Source organism: Rana temporaria, chromosome 2 (assembly GCF_905171775.1).
Source record: "Rana temporaria chromosome 2, aRanTem1.1, whole genome shotgun sequence".
Lineage (NCBI taxonomy): Eukaryota > Metazoa > Chordata > Amphibia > Anura > Ranidae > Rana > Rana temporaria.
This window is the reverse complement of record NC_053490.1, coordinates 72,167,977-72,194,072: the sequence shown is the minus strand read 5'-3', so window position 1 is coordinate 72,194,072 and position 26,096 is coordinate 72,167,977. Positions and strand designations below refer to the sequence as shown.

The following is a 26,096-nucleotide window of genomic DNA, read 5'->3' as shown; positions in this document are numbered from 1 at the left end:
TAAGCTGTGTGATATAACATTAAAGTCTGTCTTGTTCTAGCAGTAAGCCTGGACTAATGTGTGGCTTAATGGGCGATCTCAGGAATATTCCTCCTAGTGGAATATTGGGTGATGTTCTTATGGAAGAAGGGAATCTTTGACGGGGATATCATACCGATACCGTCACAGTATCTATACAGTTTTTTTTACGTATTTGAATTTGGCGCCAATCTCTGCCCCTGTGCATCACAATGTCGCAGGGAACGGAGCTTGCGGCACTCGAGCACTGTGTGAATCAAGCGGGGAGACATCGTAGGATCCAGGGGACAGGGTAAGTAACTATGCCTGCATACTGCGATGCGATTGGCTCAGGGTTACCGCTAATAGTACTGAAAATTCACCCCGAGCCATAGTGCAGTTTTTAGGACTGTGATCCTAATCCTTACATCATAACTTAGTCACTGTCCTGGAGCAAGCACGTGCATTTCAAGTGTCCTGAATGCGGATACATAAACGTGTCCATGTCAGTGGCTCACCAAGTAGTGAAGAAAGGATAAGGATGACAGCCCTGCAGAAATTAATTGAATTTATTATTACCTGATTTCTTAAAGTTCATTTTATAATGGCAGCAGTACGGGGGAAACAAGCAGGGTATGTCGTTATTTTTAGTTAAATTAGCAAATGTATTTTAAGGACCAGTTAAAGAATAATCTCTTGCAAACAGTATAGAGGGAATGATACTGCATTTTTATATAATGTGGGAAAATGGGCATTTAAATAATGTCTGATTTACTAATGAGTTTCAATCCATGCTTTAATTGCTGTGGAAGAAAGTCGAATTTTTGGTAATACAGTATGTTAACCCTAAAAAGTGTAATGCCCCGTACACACGATCGGTTTTCCTCTTGGAAAAAGTCTGATGAGAGCTTTTGGTCGGGAATCCCAACCGTGTGTATGCTCCATCAGACTTTTTCCAAAGGAAAAAGATAGAGAGCAGGATCGCTTTTTTTTCCCATTAGGAAAAAAACTGATCGGAATTTCTGATTGTGTGTACAAATCCCAACGCGCAAAATTTCCTACACATGCTCGGAAAGAATTTGATGCATGCTCAGAAGCATTGAACTTAATTTTCTTGGCTCATCGTAGTCTTTTTCTTTGCAGTCATAAGTTCACTTAACTTTTGTGTGACCGTGTATATGCAAGGCAGGCTTCAGAGGAATTCCGTCGGAAAAAACATCCAGCTTTTTTCTGACAGGAAAACCGATCGTGTGTATGGGGCATAGTACTTTGATATCTTCCATGCATTATGCAAGAACGTTATATAGTTTTTGTTGAGGAATTTACAACCTATTATAAATGCAATTTAAGAGATGGACAGTGTAAATAGAACAAAAAAATGACATTTAATTTAAGAAATTGGGAGTTATATATAAGCAGAATTTCTAATTACCCATGCCAACTGCCAAGCTGGAAGAGTATAATTTTGTTCTTTACTAGTCCATTATATTTAATATCTCCTCTATTATTGTCAATTATCATAACCTTTGAAGAAAATGTTCAGCATAGAGTGATTTCATAGGAATTATATAGTACTGAAAAGTTAAAGCGGTTTAAACTATAAATGCTTAGTGAAGCTTACTCCAAGCAAGACTGAAGTATGAAAATAACATTTTCAGAACTGAGATTGATGAGCTGAATTTTTTAAAGCACAAGGACATTTCATTGATGATATCATAAGTATACAGTTAATGCGCTTTAAAATCACAGAGTGGTTATGTTATAATGAACATTTAGAAGATCAGGGCCTCCACTCAGTATAGTGGAATTCAAAATGGCCTTTTAAAGTTGAAATTCTTAATCTGCAGATGTAGTCATGAAAAATGTTTTCGATTAATTGGCTTTTTTCTAACTTGACCTCGTAATGTTTGTGATTTGTATTGAAAGAAAGTTAGATTGTAATCCTCTCTGGTGCAAAGACTTAAAAGATAAGTATGTTTTTTTGTTTTGTTTTGTTTTTAGATTGATACTTACCTAGGGGGATCGAGTATCAGACTGATGCTGCAGCTGTCCTCCACTGTCTCTGCACTGAGAACCGAGCCACGGAACATTGCTGGTTTTCACAGATCCCCAAGAGGAGGGCTGATGACTGTCAGTCAGCATCGCTCCTCTCTGCTCCTCCACGCTCATTGGAGCGCTGAGCTGTGGAAGGTTGGGGTGTGGCTCGCTGAGACTGCCATCAGTCAAGGCAGCTGGCAGATCCAGACTTCTGAAGTCGGGATAACGGGCAGCCTCAACTGATAGCAGTGGCATCAGCGGAGAGTGGACTTCAGATGCTCTCCGCTGAAAACGGGTCACAGGAGTGCAAAACAAATTGCACTCCTGTGACACAGAGGAGAAGCCCAGCCTAAAAAACTCAGGCTGGCCTTTTCCTTTAAAGTGTTTGTTACCCCAGCATTTCAAATTCCTGATGTGTGTCTACTTGTATGAGAAAGTACCCTGTTCTCGTTTTCATGCCTCCTTTGTGTGAAATTCCTGGTGTTTGTGCCAGTCCTTCTGCTTTCCTATTAAAAACTGACCACACTGAGCAGGAGAGCTCAACATGGTCTCAGTTCTATAGCTATGCTGGGATCTCAGGCTGCTCTACTCCAATGATCAGACTTACCCTGACACCCCCCCACCCCTTGCACAGCCTTTCACTAGGAAGATCAGTGTGCTGTTGCTTCTCCACCCCCTAGTTCTTATGCAGCTGAGAACAGAGGGAATGTGATCACATAAAAAAGGGAAACAAAGGTATATATATATATATATATATATATATATATATATATATATATATATATATATATACACACAAATGTTTTCATTTCATTACATTTTTAAACTGAATGGGTTGTTTTACAAGATGATCATTTGCAACGTAAAGCAAATGCAAATTTTCTTGCAAAACACTTCGACATTATATAAAAATTGCTAATAAACAATAAAGCAATGATGACTTATTTACATTGTATTTATACAGTATGCCTTTAATACATCAACAGGGTGCTTATTGCAAAATCCATATCCTTACATCAGTGCGTGCCCCAAAGGATCATGTTTAAGTCCCCCATTTCTGCAGGTACTTACACACACTGTGCACAATTTGAATAGGAGCCAGGTAACCTACTATTATTTTCCTAGGTGGTAGGAAGACACTGTAGCACCAGGGAGGCATACACAAAAAGTACATGCAATTTCCATACCAAGGCTCTTTTGATGATTGAATTTAACCCATGAATCCAGCATGGAAAGAGTGAATGTTTTCTGTAAATGGTGTGTAAAGAATAGAGTGAATTACACAATACAAAAGACACAAAATTGTTGGCAAGTCACTGGAGAGTAGAATGTCCTCACTGAGTGATGTTTTGTGCTGTCAAAGTTAGAAGTAGACATTTTTTTTTAACAAGTAGAAAAAGAAGTAGACCTTTAATTGCATCTACCTGGCAAAACTTCCAGCAAGATTATTTTCCATTCTGATTGTACAAGTTATGCCAACAATGAAAAGAAGATGAAAGGTGCTAAGATTACTGCCCAGGACCACAAGAGCTAATTTAAACCACATCAAACAAAACCATGCTGGCAATATTACAAACAGCTTCTACTCTCTAACTATAGACTTCTGTAATGACCTTTAATACAGTGCGGTCACAGGTTCCTAGCAAGATGAGGGCACTTTACACAAATGCACCTTAATGTGATAATAGCTTTTTAGGTAGGTACGCGGTATATACATTTAATTTGGTGTAGTTTATCATACTAATGAATTGTGATTAGTAAATGTGCCAAATTTGTTGTCATTTCAAGTATTGACAAACGTGGTATATACATAGTATTTAAGATTAACACATTTCAGTTCTCTCTTAGCAACCTGCAGTATGGCATAGAATACTGTATATATTTAATCATCGTAGCAGACACCCCCAACTTCAACCTCCCTGGCGGTATGATTATTTCAGATTTTAGTTGCTGAAAGTGGTACCATTATTTTGCAAGGAAATTTGGCGTTTTATATTGTAGGCCTGTAATTCTTAGGAATAACTCACTTAAATCTGACCAAACAAGAGTCTAGTAGGCATCCCGGGTATGAAAAAGTTTCCTAAACAAAATTAAAAATTATAATATAATAAATAATTATAAAAAATTATAACAAATAATAATATAATTATAATAAAAATTATTCAATAATGTAATCAACTCAAAATCAATGACATTTGCTCAGTTGCAGAATTGTCGCTGTCATTACTTTTATTTTTTTTTATGAAGAATTTCCCCACAAATCGCTATCACATAATTCTGCAAGTGATTATAATTTATTATCGCTGTTTTCTAGCTGCTCTAAAACCACTTTTGACATAAAGGGACACTTTTGGACAATCTACAGTTTGCAGGCAGAAAGAACAGTTTTTATTATATAAAAGAACATGTAGGGCACTGGGCAGACCACTAGGGACAAAGGGAGTGTGTATTTTTTACATACAGTACTGTAATCTATAAGATTACAGTACTGTATGTAAGGTGTTTGTTTACTTTTTTGAATTTGGCGCCGTTCTCCGCCCCTGTGCGTCGTAACGTCGCAGGGAACGGAGATCGGCGGCACACAGGGACACTGTGTGAATCGAGCGAGGACCCACTCGCTCACACAGCGGGGAGGCATCGCAGGATCCAGGGACAAGGTAAGTAACTGTGTCTGTGGACGTTGCGAGGCGAGCCCGAGTCTGGCTCGGGGATACCGCTTTTGGTACAAAAATATTACCCCGAGCCAGACTCGGGAATACCGCCAGGAGGGTTAAATAAAAAATATACTGGTATTGGTCTTTTTTCTATTGTTTACAAGTTTATAATTTAATATTTTATATAATTGTTTTAATTACCTTTATACCATCTTTATTTTAAAAGTAAACATTGTGCAGTGCGAATTCCAGCTCTGTTATCTCTGCAAAGAAATAAGAGAGCTGTTCAGCAGAGCATCTCCATTTTAGCTGCGAATTTGGATACCTGGGAGAGGGCAGGGGGAGGGGGGGAAGTGTATTGAGGAGAATGAGAGAAATCCTGATGAGAAATTAACACATCTGCGAATCAGATGCGTTCCCATAGAAGTAATGGGCCTGAATACGCACCTGAGCCACACCGCAATGCCTAGAAAACGCACACGATTTTTGGGGTAATGAGCAGTGCGAATGCATTGCACATATGTGAACCAGCCACATTAAAAGCAATGTATTTTATAATGTTATGCAAATTGGATGCGGTTTAAGCCGCACTCAATTTGCATAGGTGTGAACCTGGCCTTAAAGTCCACATCCACCTTCCACCTAACAAAATAAAAAAAATAGCCTACTTTCTGTTAATACTCAACTTCTTTCCACTGTGAGCTTGGACTTAAAGTACTCCTGAACAGGACGGTGCTCACATGTCATTATATGAGCGCTTGTTAGCAGGCCCCTGATTTTCTGCTGATGGTCATGCCAGCCCAGGGTGCCTTCCATCTTTCTCCAGCAACAGGAATGAGATGGCTTGCTATACACCTGTAGAATGGAGAAGGAATTCCTTGGTCTTGATTACTCACATGCTCCTGGCCAGAGGCCACCCTCCTGAAATAAGGAATGTTAACACAATTAGCCTCTTCAACACTTTACTGTAACATGAACCAAGTACAAAGTTCTTTCCAATACAGTAGTGCAAATCTTCCTGGTTCCACCTGACATCAGCATTACTGTGTGGTCCAAACTCACATTTACCAGGGGATGCCAACCAGCACTTCCACTTTCCTCAGTTGTAGGTTACCTGAGATGGTTTTTTTTCCACTGGAGCCTATACTGGGCCTATCCTATAGGGCGTACTTCACTACACTATAACCTACATAGTGATGTTCTGTACGCTATAATTTCTCATCAACCTCTCAAAGCTAGCCCGACCCACAGTCCCTACCCCTACCTTCCCTAAAAGGGGTACTAAGCCCTGCTTACACACTGCTCTGTCAAGGATTGAGGACCGGTCACAGCAAACACATAAGGAGGTTCAGTATCACATGTGCACATGCAAATGCAATCAGCCTAGAAATACCTACTTCTCCATATTAAAATCCCCATTAAAAAATGTGCACCCCCCCCCCCCCCCAAGAGCCAGTCTGTTGAAGGAGAGTACTGAGTCAGGGTACTGTGATGTTTTCATGAAGCCATATAAAGCACCCACTATCTATGATGTCTCTTCAATGTATAGAGAAGCACAAAGACCCAGTGATGACATCACTGGGACTAAAATAGGGTGAGTGGGAAAGGAGAACCTGGGGAAGGCAAAATATAAGCAAATAACATTTAAAGCCCAACCCTTGGCACTGCACGGTTCAACAGCTCATTTTGTCTAGGGGTAAAGAGAAGGCTTATACTCACCCAATCCTTTGTGCCACTGGAAAATAACGCTTTCCCATGGTTTATCGGTGGGCTGTTCCTGGTCTGTGGAGACCCTGCTCTGGATTTTGGGGTGATGGACTGGTCTTGTGCTGGAAGGATTAGGTAAGTAAATCTCCTTTCTCCTATCCCCTAGACAAAAACGAGCAGTTAACCCATGCAGTGCTAGCACAGTCCCACTGTATGGGAAAACTTTTTCTTGCCTGGAGTTTGGCTTTAGCGCATGTCTGTTTGTCTAATGAAAATTTTAGAGATAGAAAATTTAGGGAGAAATGGGTTGCAACATCTTATTCCTAATGTTATGTGTGTTCTAAGTAGCAAATCAAGTTTTAACCTATTAACAGCATAGAAATAAAATAGGTCCGCCTAAAAAACTGGCAGGTGGACCTAGACTGTCCGCCCGTGTGAAAGAGCCCTATTACAGGTTTAGACAGATTTGTGAACCATATTTAAAAGAAATAGGCATTTTGTGCACATAGAAAAAGTTGTAGATCTTTAAGTTCAGCTCAGTAGGGGCTTTAAGTAGGGGCAAACACAGTGTTGCGTTTATAATTTTCCTCAGTGTATGTCCGGTTTGGTATTCATGATCATGAGAGATTTTTTTATTATACTTTTATTATCCTAATATATATTGGTTGGGATAGCACACAATCTAATTTTTTTCCACTGAGTTATGTAGTGTAGTACAGTATTCAACTACCTTCTTTGTGCAGCAGTCTCGCCACTGTAAGCCAAGCGCGAGTTCCAGCATTTTTTTGAATTAAGCTTAATAAATAGGCAGAGCTTCTGGAATCCATATTTTCCAAAGGACAATAGGATTTTATCAATTCTGAACCATTAAAAACTGGCATGATAGTTCTGCAGATGTCATTACAAGTTACAGGAAGAATCGCTGAGCTTCCGTTGCTTTATCCGTTTAAGGAGTCACGGCCTCTAAATAAGTAAAGGTTTGTTTTATGATTATATGCTGTATAGAAGAGGGGATGCAACTTCAGAAGTAATCAGTACAGGATATTAGTGAACAAAGAAGAGATTTAGGTTCCTTACCGTGGTGTGCACCAAATGCTGGCATTCTCAACTTACTAATTGCTTCTTCTCTTAAGCCTGCCTTTTTTTCCCCCCGTTGTCTAAGAAATCTACTTTACATACTATATAAAGCTTTTCTTCCTGTATTTATAAAAGAAGGTCATTAATATTTGAACTTCTTTCTGCCAGACAGTTCACATATTAAAGATGAAGTGCTTGTGAAGCCACATTCATTGTACGCTGCTCTCTTTGTGACCCATGCTATTCTATCCTAATCACAACTCCTAAATTTCCCCTGGAGATCAGCTAAAGAAGCTTTCAGGAAATTAACTCTACAACAAGAGCGTAGCAACGGTCACGGCGTGAGCACTGTTCTACAGGGTGTTCCTAATACTTGTAGGCAATGGAAAACAGCAACAAGCATCTTTCTACATACTTAAAATAAGAGACTGCTTCTTACCCATAAAAGCTTTTCTTCTGTTCATCTTTGGATATGAATGTGCATATGGTATAGAAACAGCTGGCCAGATTAATATTTGCATTTGTTGTAAATTTGTTTGCCACATGAAATCATATGTTATCTTTTGCACATCTGCTATCATGCATCTAGTTTCGTTTTAATGTGGAAGTTAGGCAATGGCCCACTCACAGTGCCCATTGAAATCCAGGGCACTGGAAAATGTTACACTAAAATCTGATCCATATTCTAACATTAAAAAATTAAGAATATCTTAAATATGAATATATACTGGGTTATGTTTTTGAGGTCTTGTAACTGTGAGGTGGAGTTTTAGTGGTATGTGACTGTAGGGGTGCATTGCTGTTTTCTCTTCTATGAGCACGGCTATTGCAGCGGTCATGAGTTCAGTTCCACCCAAAAACATTGAAGTTGATTTAGTAACGGCAAAGAGGCTGTTTTCTTTTCAAGGGAATTAGACCCAGACTTTAGTAAATGTGGTGAAATTTCCCTTTGTAAAGAATATCCAATCAAATAAAGAAGTAAACATATCAGATGATGGAAGTCAGCAGAGATTGAGCTAGCTGAGATGTTTCACCAAGACTAGTATAAACCTGTGGCAGCAATCATAATAAATTGTATAAACTTATACCTAGAGCAGGGGTCTCCAAACATCCTAATGAGAGGGTTTACTGACCTTTAGACTTAACGGGGCCAGACTGTGGTTATTGGGAGATTGGACATTTGTGGGCATAAACAATGTCCTATGTTTAGTGTCAGTGGGAGAAACTGTGCCCCATCATTGGGCCCCATTTTTGGTGTCATTGGGAGGAATTGCTCCCCATCTTTGGTGTCATTGGGAGGAATTGTGCCCAATCTTTGGTGTCATTGGGAGGAATTCTGCCCCATTGTTGCATTGTTGGTGTCATTGGGAGGAATTCTACCCCTTTATTTGCATTAGTGGGGGGTATTATGTTGGTAACAGTGGATGAAAATAGTGCCCCAAGGGCCAGATAAAATCAAGCAAAGGCCCCCAGGCCAGATAAAATCAAGCAAAGACCCCAGGCTGCAGTTTGCAGGCCTCTGGCCTAGCGCATTATGACACATTTAAAGTAGATGTAAATGAATGACATTTAGTTTGCCAAAAGCACAAAGTATCATAAACAGGCATCTTTTTCAAATGTGACAACAGTGGACCACTACTGCATAATGTGTGTTGAAATGGTCAATTGTGGTCTCCATCAAAGGCTTGTGTGACAGAAATAGCACATCTGGGAGACAGGGATAGTGTAATAATATATAATAGGAACAAGGACCTTTGTGCCAGGATCACCAGGTATTATTTTAAGGAAAGTTGCAGGTCTAAAGTTGAAAATGAAAAGTACTTTTGAAATTGCATTAACACGTTAAGCTTATATGAGCTTTTAATATTTGGATTTACATATAAGTGTGCTTATGAATCATGTGTTCAGCATGAATAGGCAAATATGGTGATCTCTTTGAAACAGGGAACATAGGAACCTTTCCCTTGGGTCCTGATGGGAAGGTTAAGCCTCATACACACGACCGAGGAACTCAACGGGCGAAACACATCGTTTTCCTCGTCGAGTTCCTTGTTAGGCTGTCGAGGAACTAGACAAGCCAATTTTCTCTATTCCCATCGAGGAAATAGAGAACATGCTCTCTTTTTGGCTCGTCGAGTTTCTCGACAGTTTCCTCGACGAAAATGTACACACGACCGAAACTCGGTCGTGTGTACGAGGCCTTAGGAATCACTCCATGTCCATTATAAGTCTGGTGGTGACCACAAGGAAAGTTTCTTACTTTGACAAGTAATAGTATAATTAATAATATTAATTATAGATAATAAAAATAATAGACAAGTAAGACAATAATAATTGTATTTTTGGCCTTTGGGTGTATTCTACACAAAATGTGTTAAAAAAGAACAGGCTGTGAGACGTCTATCCTTCAAATGACTTGCAGTGTCAACACCAAAATATATCCTCTTTCCAATTTAGCTGAGATAAATGCTGTAAACATACGGTATATTTGTAAGGTTTTTGCTTTTCTCCATCGAAAGGGGGCTTATTTTCCAGAATAAACCATTTCAATATCTTTTTACTTACTCTATATTCATTATCTATGGTGATATACCTGGTAAGAACAAGTAGAGGTGAAGAGCTACCACATAGGGAATGTAAACGATAAAACAAGAACCTGTGTTTTCTCATAATTAAGAGAACCCTGCTGGAATGCTTAGAGTAACTGATGAGTGATATGATGCAAGGTGTAATAAAAGGCATTGAGGGGGAGTACTCAGCACAGCAACATGATGAATGAATCCTGGGAATAGACTGATGATTAGGTTATGTGGGTAATAAGGATTTATGTTGAAGAATGCACAGTGGTTTGCTTATATTAGTTGACTCAATGTAAACTGATTTCTCTTTGGAAAATTAGACAGAAATGGTACTAAATAAAAATTCTCAGATATCCTGCCTGTCCTGCTTTGTTACACGGTAGATGAGGCTGTTACATTATAAATGTATTCCTTAGGTGGCTAGTCATGTGAACAAAGCCTGTTAAATAATTTGGAGATATGAACATTTAGGCAAACCCCTTAGACAGAGACTACGGGCCAGATTCACAAAAGGGATATGACGGCGTTTCTCCTGATACGCCGTCGTATCCCTGTTTCTATCTATGCGACTGATTCATAGAATCAGTTACGCATAGATATCCCTAAGATCCGACAGGTGTAATTGTTTTACACTGTCGGATCTTAGGATGCAGTACCGCGGCCGCCGCTGGGGGGAGTTCGCGTCGTAAAGCAGCTTTGGGTATGCAAATTAGGAGTTACGGCCGATCCACAACGGTTTTTCGCGTTTGCTACGTCGTCCGTAGTCAAGTTTCCCGTCGCAAAGTTAGTCTTTTTTTTGGTGCCCTAACTTTAGTCAGCAAGTGTATTGCTGTCTAAAGTATGGCCGTCGTTCCCGCGTCGAAATTCAAAATTTAACGTCGTTTGCGTAAGCCGTCCGGGAATACGGAAGTACGCTATGCGTGTCGCCGTTCAAAAAAATGACGTCACGCGGCGCAAAGCACGACGGGAGTTAGGAAACGGAGCATGCGCAGTAGGTCCGGTGCGGGAGCGCGCCTAATTTAAATGGCACACGCCCATTTGAATTAGCCCGCCTTGCGCCGGAGGCCGCGGGCGTAGTTTTCATCACAAGTGCTTGGTGAATCAGGCACTTGCGATGAAAAATTGCGGCGGTGTAACATATCTAGGATAAGTTACGCCGCCGCGATTCTACGTGAATCTGGCCCATCATGTCCAATGCTTTGACAGAACACATTAAATATTCTATCCAGTGACAGAACTACCAGGGTCGCAGCAGTCGCACTTGCGATCGTGCCCTGGAGTACCGCCTCTGTGGGGGGCACAAGACCTGGCATCTCCCCCTGTACCTCCAGCTGGCAGATAACTATACAGTGGAGGAAGGTGGGAGGGGGTGATCAGCGGCTTCGTGATATCTGCAAATCCACAGCATGTCCCTCCAGTTAGCCGTTCACTTTCTGAGTCCATACAGTGGAGAGGGGAGCGGCTTGCCGCCTCTGCCCCTAGCTCTGCTCCCCAACTCCAGCTTCTGCTTCTTGGCTCTAGGCTTCTCCTGTAAGGTAAGGCTGACCCCCCCCAAGCATACTGTATGCCCTATTGTAACAATGCCCCCTTTTCTCACGCTGCCCCCTCACCTGTCTCACTTCCCCACCACCTGTCACACTGCCCTCCCACCTTTCACCTTGCCCTGACCTGTCACACTGCCCCCCACCTGTCACGCTGCCCTACCACCTGTCACACTGCCCCCCCAACTGTCACACTGCCTCCCTGCCTGTCAGATTGCCACCTCTTATTACACCACTCCCTCACCTGTCACACTGCCCCCCTTTTATCACACTGCCCACATCATACTTTCCCCCCATCACACTGCCCCCACCTGTCACACTGTCCCTGTAAATCTGCTCCCTTGCCTCAATACCCCCATCCTGTCACACTGCCCCTCCATCATTTCTCCCCCTTGTCACACTGCCCCTGTCCTGTCACACCATCCCCCTTCATACTGCACCCCTCCTTACACAGTGTTCCCCCATTACACTTCCATCCCCTCTAATCAATCACACTGCTCCCCTTATCTCACACTGTCCCCCTCCTTCTCCGTCACATTGCCCCCTTGTCCCAATGCCCCCCTTCTGTCACAGTACCCTCCCCCCATCATACTGCTTCCCAGTTACACTACCATCCCTGTAATACTGCCCCCTCCTGTCACATTGCCCTCTGCCATACTATCCCCTTCTTGTTACACTTCCCTTCTCCATTCACAGTGCCCCCCTCCAGCCCCTTCCTTTTCTGAATAGACCCAGTAAGTGATTGGTACCACACTCACTGTGTCCATTTATAACAGAAGCATAGTAACTGTGTTTACTATGCTCCAGTTTCTGAATGAATGGGAATATCTGTACAGAGCTATTCTTGTCCATTAATTCTGTGCAGCTTAGGATGCAGAGATGGAGATTGAGGGCCCTGGACAAGGAGGAAAGGGCTCCTGCCAGGATCGTTGGACCCTTCATGGTTTCTTTCACCGAGGCCCTGAAGGTTCTAGTTATGCTTCTAATTCTATCCAAACCGTTCTAATCAAGATATCCAAAATATAAAGTTGGACATTCCCATAGAGCAGAAGTGGAAATTTTCCTAGCGTCAGTGAGAGTAAGCATCGCTACATTTGGTATTAGGTTGAAGAAAAGTGCCCCATTGTTGGTACCTGTGGGAGAATTGGTGCCCCATTGTTGATGTCAGTTAGCATAAAAATTTCCCGTATCAGTGGAAATTATAGAGCCCCAATACTGATTATTCATCCCTCATAGTGTCACAGCTCAATCAAAATTGGATTCTTGGTATAATATTTTATGATTGTTTTCACCCCCAAACTATTGCATAACTATTAAAAAAAATAGTGTAATATGGATTCGAATTTCAATCCTTATATAGCTCTATTTAAGAGGGACCAGTGTCAGAGACCCAATTGTATGTCCCAGCTGCTCTGTAGCTGGGACATATTTGAATTTCATCTAATTATTTCAAATATTAATCTACTATAATATGCACATGATTAGCTTTGAGCAGGCGAACGTTTTAGCCACCCCATTTTCTGGAGATCTCAGTCTAGATCCACCTAAAAGCAGTAACATGGTTTGCATTGCTAAATAGCCTTGCCTTGGCCAGCTGCTTTTTAGCCTGACATCTGAATTGAGTAAATCATTTCAGGAATTTAAAAGATTGAACTGACTCATCAGTTTCTGTAAGTGTGTTGAGATAATCCTCTCATATTTATATATACATACTCTTTAGAGTTGGCACAAGCCAACACAGTTGGTTTCTGATAAAACTGGAATGAAGGGGATACACTACAGTTTTAATGAAACATTGAATCTTTCCTTTTTACATTAAAATGTAAATGGTTCTGTGCCAAAATTCAGAGGTAAACATTACCTTGTATGCGTGGAACTATCTGGTTTTACTATTATGGACTAGTAGGGTGGATAAAGTGATTCCAGATCTTACAAATTGGTTTTGGGTGTCTTGCTTGCCATGTACGCAGCGTATTATCCTAGAAATTGTCTTTTTTATGAAGACAAAAATGGTATGCTGTATAATAGTGCAGTTGGTAAAGGAATAGTTAAAAAATGGTATTTAGGGTGCAATAATAGAGACAATCACACCTGAGGTCTCACAACAACAGGACACTGTTGTATGGCTCTTCTGTGAAACTTGGGCATAGATATGCAAATTAGGCCACCCAACATCACATATTCAAATGTGGGTGGCCTGATCTGCAATAGACTTGGCAATCTACATGGATGACTATATCAGCTGTATGCAGACCTTTGGCATCTTCGGCAAATGTTTGGATTGTGATGGGAACAAAAAAGCAATCGTAGGCAAAAAACAAATGGGCACAGTGATGTTCACTCCTTCCAGTTTTTCCAAATTCTGAAGCAACTTTTGTAGATCATTCACATTAGTTTTTGTCTGTAGGTAGCATATAATCTAAATTCCCTACTAAACCCATTTAAAGCAGCTCAGAGCACTGTGGGTTAAAGAGACACCATGGCATTAGCTGATAGCTGTTTGATTCACTCTGATTCCCTTCAACCCTGGAAAATGAACCTCTGCAAGGTGTATACAATAGACTTTTACTCATTAAAGGAGCTAATGAGAGCCTGTAAACATGGAGAAAGGAGCCAAGAATTCCTGTTGACTAAAAAAAATCAATACATTTGTATACATTAGAAAAAGAAAACGTATGTATATTTAAATATATAATATATTATATAAATATAGATTTAACTACTATGAATAAATGCAAAAGTCAGAAAAGTCAGCGTCATAAACTGGCAAGACCAAATAGAATGTGTTTTCTCATGTGTTTTTTTTTTTGCCTTGAACAATGCAACCAGGCACTTGTAGTATGAACAAACCATCATATGCTTAGAGATAGTGGAAGGCCTCATACACAAGACCAGTTTCCTCGGCAGAATCCATCAAGAAACTCGGTGGGAGAGCTTTTTTTGCGAAGAAACTGGTCGTGTGTACGTTTTTCATCGAGGAAACTGTCGAGGAACTCGACGAGCCAAAAAGAGAGCAAGTTCTCTTTTTCCTCGACGGGAGTCTCAAATTGGCTCGTCGAGTTCCTCGTCGGGCTGGTTTCCGACGAGAAACTCGAATGTCTGTATGCTAAGAAACCTGCGCTTGCTCAGAATAAAGTATGAGACGGGAGTAAAAGTAGCATTTGTAATGGAGATAACATATTTTTAAGGCTGTAACAGACTGAAAAGTGCAAATCGTCTCTTACCAGACTTTTATTTAACACGCAAACACATAAGATTAGCAAAAGCAGCCCCAAGAGTTGTGCAAGTGGAATTGAACTTCCCCTGCCTTCCTATGTGTTGTAGTCACCGCGTTTGAGAAAAAGGAGATTTTGTCTTGACAGTGTGTATGCAAAGCAAGCTTGTCGAGTTCCTCGACAAGCCTAACAAGGAACTCGACAAGGAAAATGATGTGTTTCGCCCGACGAGTAACTCGGTCGTGTGTATGAGGCCGAAGAGTTACAGATGTGCAAGGAGGGATCAATCTATTGTCTGCTTTAGCCGAATATTATTCAGACTCTTTTATTTCCATTCATTTAGTAATACAAATATGAATACAGTGGCAATTATAAATTTGTTTATTTGATCAAATTCTGCTTTTTTTTTTTTTAGAACCTGCTTTCTACTTTGGTGATGTGGAATTGTATGTGGATGAGAGTGCGGGATACATTGAAGTGCGTGTTTGGCGGACAGGTACTGATCTGTCAAAAACCGCCACAGTCACTGTGCGCTCACAGAAGACAGAACCAGTGTCAGCAGTTGGTGAGCATTATAGAGTTATATTTATCTATCTATCTATCTATCTATCTATCTATCTATCTATCTATCTATCTATCTATCTATCTATCTATCTATCTATCTATCTATCTATCTACTCAGTATTAGAAAAATATCTACCTATTTGACAAATATCATATGGATTTATAGAAATCGTATAGAAATTTAAAGAGGTGCTCTTACCTCCCCCCCAAAAAAAAGTAAGTTTTCCAGGCATTCTATATTTAGGAAAGAATCCAGGCATTGTTTAACCACTTACTCATCAGTTTCTGTAAGTGTGTTGAGATAATCCTCTCATATTTATATATACATACTCTTTAGAGTTGGCACAAGCCAACACAGTTGGTTTCTGATAAAACTGCAATGAAGGGGATTCACTACAGTTTTAATGAAACATTGAATCTTTCCTTTTTACATTAAAATGTAAATGGTTCTGTGTCAAAATTCAGAGGTAAACATTACCTTGTATGCATGGAACTATCTGATTTTACTATTATGGACTAGTAGGGTGGATAAAGTGATTCCAGATCTTATAAATTGGTTTTGGGTGTCTTGCTTGCCATGTACGCGCAGCGTAAGTATCCAGGCATTCTACATTTAGGAAAGAATCCAGGCATTGTTTAACCACTTATCCAACGCGGAGGCAGGCCCTATTGTTCTGGGTGGACGTCATATGACGTTGTGCCCTTTAAAGGCACTAGGGCTCGTGCGTGCCCGCCACATCACTGGGCACCGGATGCGCGTGCGGGCACCCGCGATTGCCCAGTAGCTGAGCAGGACTGTGGATCTGTGTATGTAAACGCACAGATCCACGTCGTGTCAGGGAGAGGGGACCCATGGTGTGTCCCTTATACATAGGGACAACCATCAGTCCCCTCCCCCAACAGTAAGAATCACTCCTTAGGGAATACATTAACCCCTTGATCGCCCCTTAGTGTTAACCCCTTCCCTGACAGTCACATTTATACAGTAATAAATGGGAATGGTCCCAAAAATGTGTCAAAAGTGTCCGATGTGTCCGCCGCAATATCGCAGTCATGATAAAAATTGCTGATCGCCGCCATTACTAGTAAAAAAAAATAATAATATTAAAAATGCTATAAATCTATCCCCTATTTTGTAGACCCTATAACTTTTGCGCAAACCAATCAATATACGCTTATTGCGATTTTTTTTTTACCAAAAATATGTAGAAGAATACGTATCGCCCTAACCTGAGAAAAAAAATTATTAAAAAAAAAACGGATATTTATTATAGCAAAAAGTTTAAAAAAATTGTGTTTTTTTTCAAACCTGTCCCTGTTCTTTTGTTTATAGCACAATAAATAAAAACCGCAGAGGTGATCAAATACCACCAAAAGAAAGCTCTATTTGTGTGGAAGAAATAAAATACATTTCATTTGGGTACAGCTTTGCATGACCACGCAATTGTCATTCAAAGTGTGACAGCGCTGAAAGCTGAAAAATGGCTCGGGCAGGAAGGGGGTGAAAGTGCCCTGTAGACAAGTGCTTAAAGCTACTGGCCTTGCCAATTTTCTATCCATTTACAAATTTATCTTTGCACGCCTGTAGACTTTACCTTACACATGAGCCGCATGTGAGGAACTGTGTCACGCTTTCAAGTATACAGCGTCAACAGCCACCCCTATTCTACCTAAGGGTTTACTTGAATCCATGTTGTCTGTTGCTTAAAATATTTGCTTCAAGCAAGAACTCGTCTATATGTTCTTTTATTAAACTCTCCAGTATCTTCCCAACTATAGAAGTTAAACTTTCAGGTCTATAGTTACTTGGTAAAGACTTTGATCCCTTTTTAAATATGGGCACCACATTGACCCTGCGCCAATCCAGTGGTACCATTCCAGTCATTGACAAGTCCCTAAATATTAGAAACAATGGCCTTGAAATGACAGAGCTCAATTCTTTTAGGATCCGTGGGTGGATGTCATCTGGTCCAGGTGCCTTATCCACCTTTATTCTGTCTAAATATTTCTGGACCATATCACTTTTGAGCCATTGTGCATCATTTGGGGCTGTGTCACTACCAGCCCCATTATGGACATGTGCTCCCCATGGTCCTTTGTATACTTTGTATACACAGAGCTGAAGAAAGTATTTAATAAATTTGCCTTCTCTTTGTCCCCAGTCAACCGCTCTAGATCATAAAGGGCCTACATGCTCAGACCTGAACTTTTTTACAAAGTGGATGGTTACAGTAATATGAAATCTAATTAGTAGTTGTGAGTTCCTGGTCTTGGTACATCATTACATGGGTTTATTTTTAAAAAATGCACGACTCCAACATATCGGTCTGTCATGACGGCCAAAGCCCACTGAAAACTCTGAAGCAGTGGACCTTGAGGGGCAGTGTTAGCTGTATGGAGGCATACCAGTTTTAGGACCTACCCTATGGCTCTTGTACCATTTCCCTACTATACAATACACGCTTTGGAGGCTAAGGTTTCAAAAGGTAGAAGAGAGTCCCCCCCCTTTTTTTCTCCCCCCTCCATTCCTCTGTATTCTTTATACCCCCTTGTCTTTTTTGTAGTAATACAGAAATTAGCAAGGTGACCTAGCTCCTTTTACCTCACTCTAACACTGTGCCCACCCGTTACACATTTTCTACTGATGGGGGCATACTCAATCCTACTCTAGCCAACTGAGGAGAAAGTGGTAAGAGTGCAAATACCCTGACTTTCTAAAGCAAAATATCCACTTCAAGAGAATTTTCGGCTGGAGGTGACTGCATACCTTACCTGGCCTTTACCCTTTACATGTGTACCGGGGTGACCCCCTGACTTTTATGTGTCCTGGTTCATTTTCTGTTTGTTAACGTATGTGTTTCTATTTTTATTACTGCTGATTTATTTGTGCCAATACTTGTGCACTTCACTTGCTCAAAGCACATTGGGGTTGATTTACTAAAACTGCAGAGTACAAAATCTGGTGCAGCTGTGCATGGTAGCCAATCAACCTCTAACCTTGTTCAATAAAGGTTTGACAAAAAAAATCTGGTAACTGATTAGGCTTTAGTATGTTACATGTTACACCCTGAATATGGGTGTAATGTAACGTGTTACTAAAAGGGAACTTATCCTTTAAGTGGATTAACTCAGTGTTTTAGGCCACATTTACACTAGTTTTTTTGCATTAATATTTGTTTATAGAACATTTATACATTTATATAAATGCATGTAATCATCTGGATCAGGATCTGTAGGTTTATATGAACAATAAACTGATGCATGGCCAAAAAATAACAGAACAGAAAACCACTGCTATGTTCTTCATGCTTGCTTATGTTTTTAATGTATCCGGTTACATGTACTGGGTATGAAAACATACCCATGGATCCGCACATCCAGTTTCACTTTCAGATGCCCGAATCAATGGTAGATTCTGTTTTGGGTGTGCTTGACTTTAAAGAAGCCCTAAATTGGGGAATCTGTGTCCAGTAAAAGTAATCACCAGTAGTGCCTGTGGGCTCCCTGAATCTTGACCATTCATGTAGATGAGCAGGGCTTTGCTTCCTCTTGTCTGGGCTGCCCCTCTTATAATGAGCAGTCACAGGCAGCAGTGCCTTAGATCTCAAACAGTAGATATACAGCTATTGGACTGTATGCTCAAAACTGCTTAGGGTCACTCACATACCAGGAAGTGCAATGGTATTTTCCTGAAGGAATTCAAGGCAAAGGTACATTTGTACTGGCACTGCTTAGGCTTAATTGCAATTTCTAGATGTTCACTATATTATAGAAAAACGTTTTGAGTACACATTTGGTCAAACTTTCCTTTTTTCTGTAAATGTTTTCATAATTTTTTTTTATGTATTATATTTAATAATTTTCACACAGTTGGACAATATACCATTACAATGATGACCTTTTTTTGTTGTTTTTTTAGCTGGCATTGACTATGTAGGTATCAGTCGGAATCTAGATTTTGCACCAGGTGTCAACATGCAGACATTCCGTGTGGTTATTCTGGATGACTTGGGACAGCCAGTACTGGAGGGAATCGAGAAGTTTGAGCTTGTTCTGCGTATGCCAATGAATGCTGTTCTTGGGGAACCCAGCAAAGCTACAGTGTTCATCAATGATACAGTCTCTGACTGTAAGTGATTCTATTTATTTTATATTTATATTATATTAATATCATCAATTCCAAAATGTATTTTTACCCAGCTACAACTTTACACATTTTCAGCCTTATATAATTATCTAAGAACAAGCGGTCTCTTGAAAACCTAAAAATCCTGAATCAGTTAAATACACTATGATACCTAAAGCAACCAGTCAGATTAAAGTTGTCACTACTTTAGCCCTAATGATAGCACTTTTTTATGTGGCATCATAGATAAGGGTAGCTCTCTGACATGGAATACATGCTATATGGCCAAAAGCATGTTGACTGGCCTCCAATCGGTTAAATTTGGTGTCTCCAATGAAGACTACCATTAATGCTGCAGCCAACAAAGAAGTTGTAGACAGTTGTGTGCTTCCAACCTTTGGCAACAGTCTGGGGATGTCCCTTTTTTGTTCCAGAATGACTGTGGCTCTGTTCACAAAGCCAAATCAGTAAACACATGGTTCAACAAGTTTTCTTAGGAACACCGACTTTGAGCAAGGACTTCTTGTCCAACATCAGTACCTGACTTCACAAATGCTGTCTTAGTTGAATGGGTACAATTTCCCACAGACACAGGATGTTTAAAGAAGCTCAAGGAGGAGAAGTGCCAAGCCAATCCTTTAAACAGCATAGGAATTTATTCAGTATATAGGTATAAAACAACACTAAAAACTTGCGTAAACAATGATAATTTTACATTATACATTATTCCAATATTGTGTATGTATTTTAAGAGGCTCACATGCGATTATCAGGGTTCCACAAATATATGGCCATATAGTATATGAACCATAATCAAAAACATTACAGGCTTCTATATGAGATTTACAAAAGGTAAACAATGTTTCTTCTTTGTAGTACCAAAAGTGCAGTTCAGAGAACCAATGTACATGGGCAAGGAAAAGGATGGGAAGATCACAGCCATGGTCTACAGAAGTGGGGATGTCAGTTATAAGTCTACAGTACGTTGTTATACCCGACAAGGATCTGCTCAAGTGATGATGGACTTTGAAGAGCGACCAAACACAGATAGCTCAATCATCACCTTCCTTCCAGGTATTGTGTATATTGGTATCCAGAGAGAATATGAGGCTTCATTTAGATCTTTTAACATGAAAGCATACCTTCAAAGGTCAAATATTTGATTCCTTATTTTATGCATAGTGCAAAAACCATAGATTTTATAAACGATTGGACTGATTTACCAAAGACAATTAGGCTGTTCATTTTGTAAATAAATTCGCACTTTGCAAGGGAATTTTCTTTAGAACCTAGTAAATGGCCAGGAGTTTTACTTTGCATCATGTGCAAGCAAATTAATAAAAATACATTTTTAATTTGTTTGGTGTTAACAAACCTTCATCTCAATAACTACCACTCTAATATTCCCTTGTAAAGTACAACTTCCCTTTCAAAGTGAACAGTGTATTTGCCTTTAGTAAATCAAACCCTATATCACCTAGCATACATATAGTATAACTATAGTCTAAGGCCCCGTACACACGACCAGTTTCCTCGGCAGAATTCAGCTTCCGACCGAGTTTCTGGCTGAATTCTGCCGAGAAACCCGGCCGTGTGTACACTTTCGGCCGAGGAAGCCGACGAGGACCTCGGCGAGGAAATAGAGAACATGTTCTCTATTTCCTCGTTGTTCTATGGGAGAACTCGGCCCGCCGAGGTCCTCGGCGGCTCCAGGACTGAACTGGCCGAGGAACTCTATGTGTTTGGCACGTCGAGTTCCTCGGCCGTGTGTACGAGGCCTAAAGTGTTGGGTCCAAAACAAGATAACATAGTAATACCCCTTATATCTTAGAAGCATCAGCCACCCCAGACTGATGCTAATGTTTTATACTGAAGGATCCACCCACCCAATAGTAAATAGTTTAATTTAGATGCTTCTGCCATATGTGTTTTTTGTATGTCCCATATTTATATATAACGAAGGCATGCAAATTAGCCATAGCGTTACGATCTAGTTAATTGATTCATGCTGAAATGGCAAAATATGGGTCACCTAGACTTAAATAACTTTTGAGTGAAAGCTGGGTAAGAGTAGATGATACTGCTTGGTGTATGACCAAAAGTTATTTTATCTCCAGTATTATAAACATATATTTAGATAGAAAACACACACCATGCTTGTGCTAAAACTGTTTATAATTTTGAATTTGTATAGGAGAAACAGAACGGCCTTGCACTGTTGTGCTTGTGGACGATTCAATTCACGAAGAGGAGGAAGAGCTGCGACTGGTCCTTGGCACTCCAAAAAGCGATTCCCCCTTTGGAGCGTCCATTGGAGAACTCAACGAGACTTTGATAAAGATTAAAGATGACGCAGACAGTAAGCCCATAAGGCACTCATAAAATGGTACTTTAAGAATGCAGATAATAGCTAGGTTAACTCATGAAAGTTTTATTTTTCAGAGGCAATCATAAAGTTTGGAGACACCAAGTTTAGTGTGAGTGAGCCAAAGGAACCCGGACAAATCGTAGTTGTAAAAATTCCAGTTGTTCGTCTAGGAGACACTTCAAAGGTCTCCATTGTGCGTGTTCACACAAAGGATGGCTCTGCTACCTCTGGAGAAGATTACAACCCCGTGTCAGAAGGTACACTCCATTCTGTTTATAGACTGCTGATCAATTCCTCACCCACATAGCAACATGTTGGTATTTGTCCAAGATGAGCTTATTGATCTCATGATACAACAAGTGAATGCATGTGGTATGGTAACAATACGCAGATAGTTCAGGAATGCAAAACAGAAACGTAAGGAACAATTCTGATCTGTTTGGTGACGTATTTTCAATATTTTTCTTTTTGATTTAATGCGGAATTCCAAGCAGGTATTTAAAGACATCATTTAACCCAGTTATGTGTTTACTAGACAATGAGTACATTTAATATTGCAAAGAAATAGCCTAGGTATCTTAAAGTCAAACTCCAGCCTTAATTTCAGTCTTGCACAGTTGTGCAGGCTTCTCCCCTATATTGAAATTGCTTACTCTGATTTCACTGTACACTCGCAGTGTGCAATATAAGCTCCAGCAGGTCAGATGGAGCCTGCCTTATTTCTTGGCTGGAGGACTTCCAGCATCTTCTAGCTGTAAAAAGTTCCCAGGTCGAACGGTCTGTGGGCCACCCAATTTCATTGCATTGGTGGGCATTACTTTGGGAAGTCTGCATGCAAATGCAGTCTGTTTAGGCTTGCCCACTCTTCCAAACTGACATTCGTTCAAGAAGATACTTTGACATCAAGACTAAGGGCTCTTGAGAGAAGTTACTGAGGCAAAGTACTGTAATGTTTTCGGGAAGCTGTGTACAGCACCATGCTTGCCCATCCCAGTAGCCATGTTCTGCACCCAGTGATAATCGTAATTACCTGAGCTGGGCAAAATATTACTTATTATTAACCACTTAAGCCCCGGACCTATATGCTGCTAAATGCCCAAAGGTGTTTTTACAATTCGGCACTGCGTCGCTTTAACAGACAATTGCGCGCTCGTGCGACGTGGCTCCCAAACAAAATTGACGTCCTTTTTTCCCCACAAATAGAGCTTTCTTTTGGTGGTATTTGATCACCTCCTTTTTTCTATTTTTTGCTCTATAAACAAAAATAGAGCGACAATTTTGAAAAAAATGCAATATTTTTTACTTTTTGCTGTAATAAATATCCCCCAAAAACATATATAACATTAATTTTTTTCCTCAGTTTAGGCCGATACGTATTCTTCTACCTATTTTTGGTAAAAAAAATCGCAATAAGCGTTTATGGATTGGTTTGCGCAAAATTTATAGCGTTTACAAAATAGGGGATATTTTTATTGCATTTTTATAAAAAAAAAAAATGTTTTACTACTAATGGCGGTGATCAGCGATTTTTTTCATGACTGCGACATTATGGCGGACACTTCGGACAATTTTGACACATTTTTGGGACCATTGTCATTTTCACAGCAAAAAATGCATTTAAATTGCATTCTTTATTGTGAAAATGACAGTTGCAGTTTGGGAGTTAACCACAGGGGGCGCTGAACGTTTTAGGCTTCACCTAGTGTGTGTTTACAACAGTAGGGGGGTGTGGCTGTAGGTCTGACATCATCGATTGTGTCTCCCCTATAAAGGGGATGACACGATCGATGCACCGCCACAGTGAAGCACGGGGAAGCCGTGTTTACATATGGCTCTCCCCGTTCTTCAGCTCCGGGGAGCGATCGCGACGGAGCGGCTATAAACAAATAGCCGCGCCGTCGTCCCGAATCGCTCCCCGAGGGAATCCGCACGCAGCGGGGGGGGTCCCGATCGGACCCCCGACCCGCGGAAAGGCATATGTCCTTCTGCCTGTCCGTGCCATTGTGCGGACGTAAATAGTCGTGCGGTGGGCGTTAAGGGGTTAAAGGGGTTGTAAAGGTTTGTTTTTTATTTTCTAAATAGGTTCATTTAGGCTAGTGCATTGTTGTTTCACTAACCTTTTCCTTCCATTTCCCTTCTAAATGTTTTTTTCTTTGTCTGAATATCTCACTTCTGGTTTCTCCTCAGTAAGCTTGCCCCCATCATCTGCTGAGTTGTTCTGAGTTGTTAGCCAGAAAAGCTTACTGAGGAGGAACAGGAAGTGAGAAATTCAGACAGAGAAAAAAAACATTTAGAAGGGAAATCAAAGGAAAATGTTGCTAAACCAACAATGCACTAGCTTAAAGGAACCTATTTAGAAAATAAAAAAAACGAACCTTTACAACCCCTTTAATATTTATTATTTCAGGTACTTATGTAGTGTTGTTAAATTATGCAGCACTTTATATATATATTATACATTTACATCAGTCCCTGCCCTCAAGAAGCTTACAATCTAAGGTCCCTAACTTACAATTATTATTACTTCTAAATTTAGTGTATTTTTAATATTATCATTTTTTCTTATTTTTTATTAATTAGTTTGATGGCATTTAATACTTCAACTTATTGTGATAGCATTTACACCATACTGATTGTTTATGCATTTTAATTACTTTATATTTATAGTAACTAAGTAATATTGCTGATCCAGCATAGTTTTAGGAGGGAATTATTTTAAATAAGTTAGCATGAATTAAAAAATGTAAATAATGCAATATCAAAGAGTATTTGTAGTTTGTCTTAAAGCAGTTCCTAAATACTAGGAGAAAAGAGGAAAAAAAAAACGTTTGTATTCCTAAGTATAACATGTAAATGGAATTTATTTTAAAACATTAAATGTCAGCATTTAGAAGGAAAACACGAGGCTAGATGTAGCATTTTTCTCTTTGACCATGGTCAAAGGCCTGACGTAAGTCAGAAATTGAATATCCTATTGTGTAGGAGCTTGTCCAAACAAAGCCTTTCCGACCTTGTGAAGTCATTCTTGAAGTAGGGATTTCTTTGTAGGAAATCCCAATATTTACACATAATCATACTGATAGAGGTTTAGGATCCTTGTTGTGTTTGCACTCCCACTAAAGAGCTAGTAAGAACTTTACAAAGCATATAAGCTAAACCACATTAGGGAATAGGTTTCTGTTTATTCATTTGACTCTTTTTTTATTATATTATGAAATAAATGCAACTATTTATACATTTTGCATTAAAGCCCTCAAACAAAAATAGTGTATGGTGGACATCCAGCCAATACACTTTTTTTTTTATAGTCCAGTGGAAAAGAATTGCAATTATTGTCAAGCTTTTACTGCTTTCTGTGTCACTTTTGTGAAAATTTGCCCTGACTTCCTGTCCTGATGGCGCTTTCAGCAGAACGGAAAGTGAGGACAAATCCCACAACAATTTACAATTGTTTCTGTAATAGTATATCTCTCAATGGGGTCACCTGTGGGTTTTATCTTCACTTTGGGGGGATTTCCTCTCACTTTTTGTTGTGGGTATCAAGTTTGGGTGGAAAACAGCACTTGACTGGTGCTGCTGGAGGCTGCCTAGCGGCAGTTTACGGTGTGAAGGCTATAGAGGAAATTGCTTTCAGTGGGTTATATCCTAATTGTAGGTGGTAGGCTGCTACCTTTCTGCTAACGACAATAGGGGCATTGCCACAGGGAACACTTGGGTGATTGGAGAGGAGCGCCGGATGTCCAAAAAAAGTTTCTCACTTGATGATTCCTTCTAGTTTATTAAAGACACAAGTATACAAGTGGAGCCAACATGTTTCAGGGGAATTGCCTCCCCCCTTCTTCAGGGCTGTATTTCTTGGAGAGTGGTTAGACTCTGAGGGCATTAAATATATTCGATCAGTCGCTCTGCAGTATGCCGGAGCAGAGACAGCAACTGTTGCTATGTCTGCTCCACAATGCTGGCATACTGCAGTTTACCCATTCTCCAGGATATACTTGCCCTAAAGAAGAGGGAGGCAATTCCCCCAAAATGCTTTGGCTCTACTTCCATACCTTTATCTTTAATAAACTATAAAAAATCATCAAGTTAGACTTTTTAGGTGCTCCTCTCCAATCACCCAAGTGTTTACTTTTCATTGTGTCATTAGGGAGAGAGTAGGGAGAAATATGCCCATTGGGAACAAAAGCAGCAACATAAACCTTATGGAGGATCTAAATGTTTCTTATTTTTA

General features: G+C 40.1%; 1 protein-coding gene across 1 annotated transcript in view; it reads left to right on the top strand.

Moving 5' to 3' along the window:
* Positions 1–26,096, top strand: part of FREM2 (FRAS1 related extracellular matrix 2) — a 249,492-nt gene that overhangs the window by 170,783 nt on the left and 52,613 nt on the right. Inside the window, exons 7-11 of the mRNA XM_040340373.1 lie at positions 15,223–15,372; positions 19,291–19,500; positions 20,374–20,571; positions 21,692–21,856; positions 21,940–22,122. Coding sequence (XP_040196307.1) covers positions 15,223–15,372; positions 19,291–19,500; positions 20,374–20,571; positions 21,692–21,856; positions 21,940–22,122 — 906 coding nt within the window. The remainder of the gene's footprint in view (positions 1–15,222; positions 15,373–19,290; positions 19,501–20,373; positions 20,572–21,691; positions 21,857–21,939; positions 22,123–26,096) is intronic.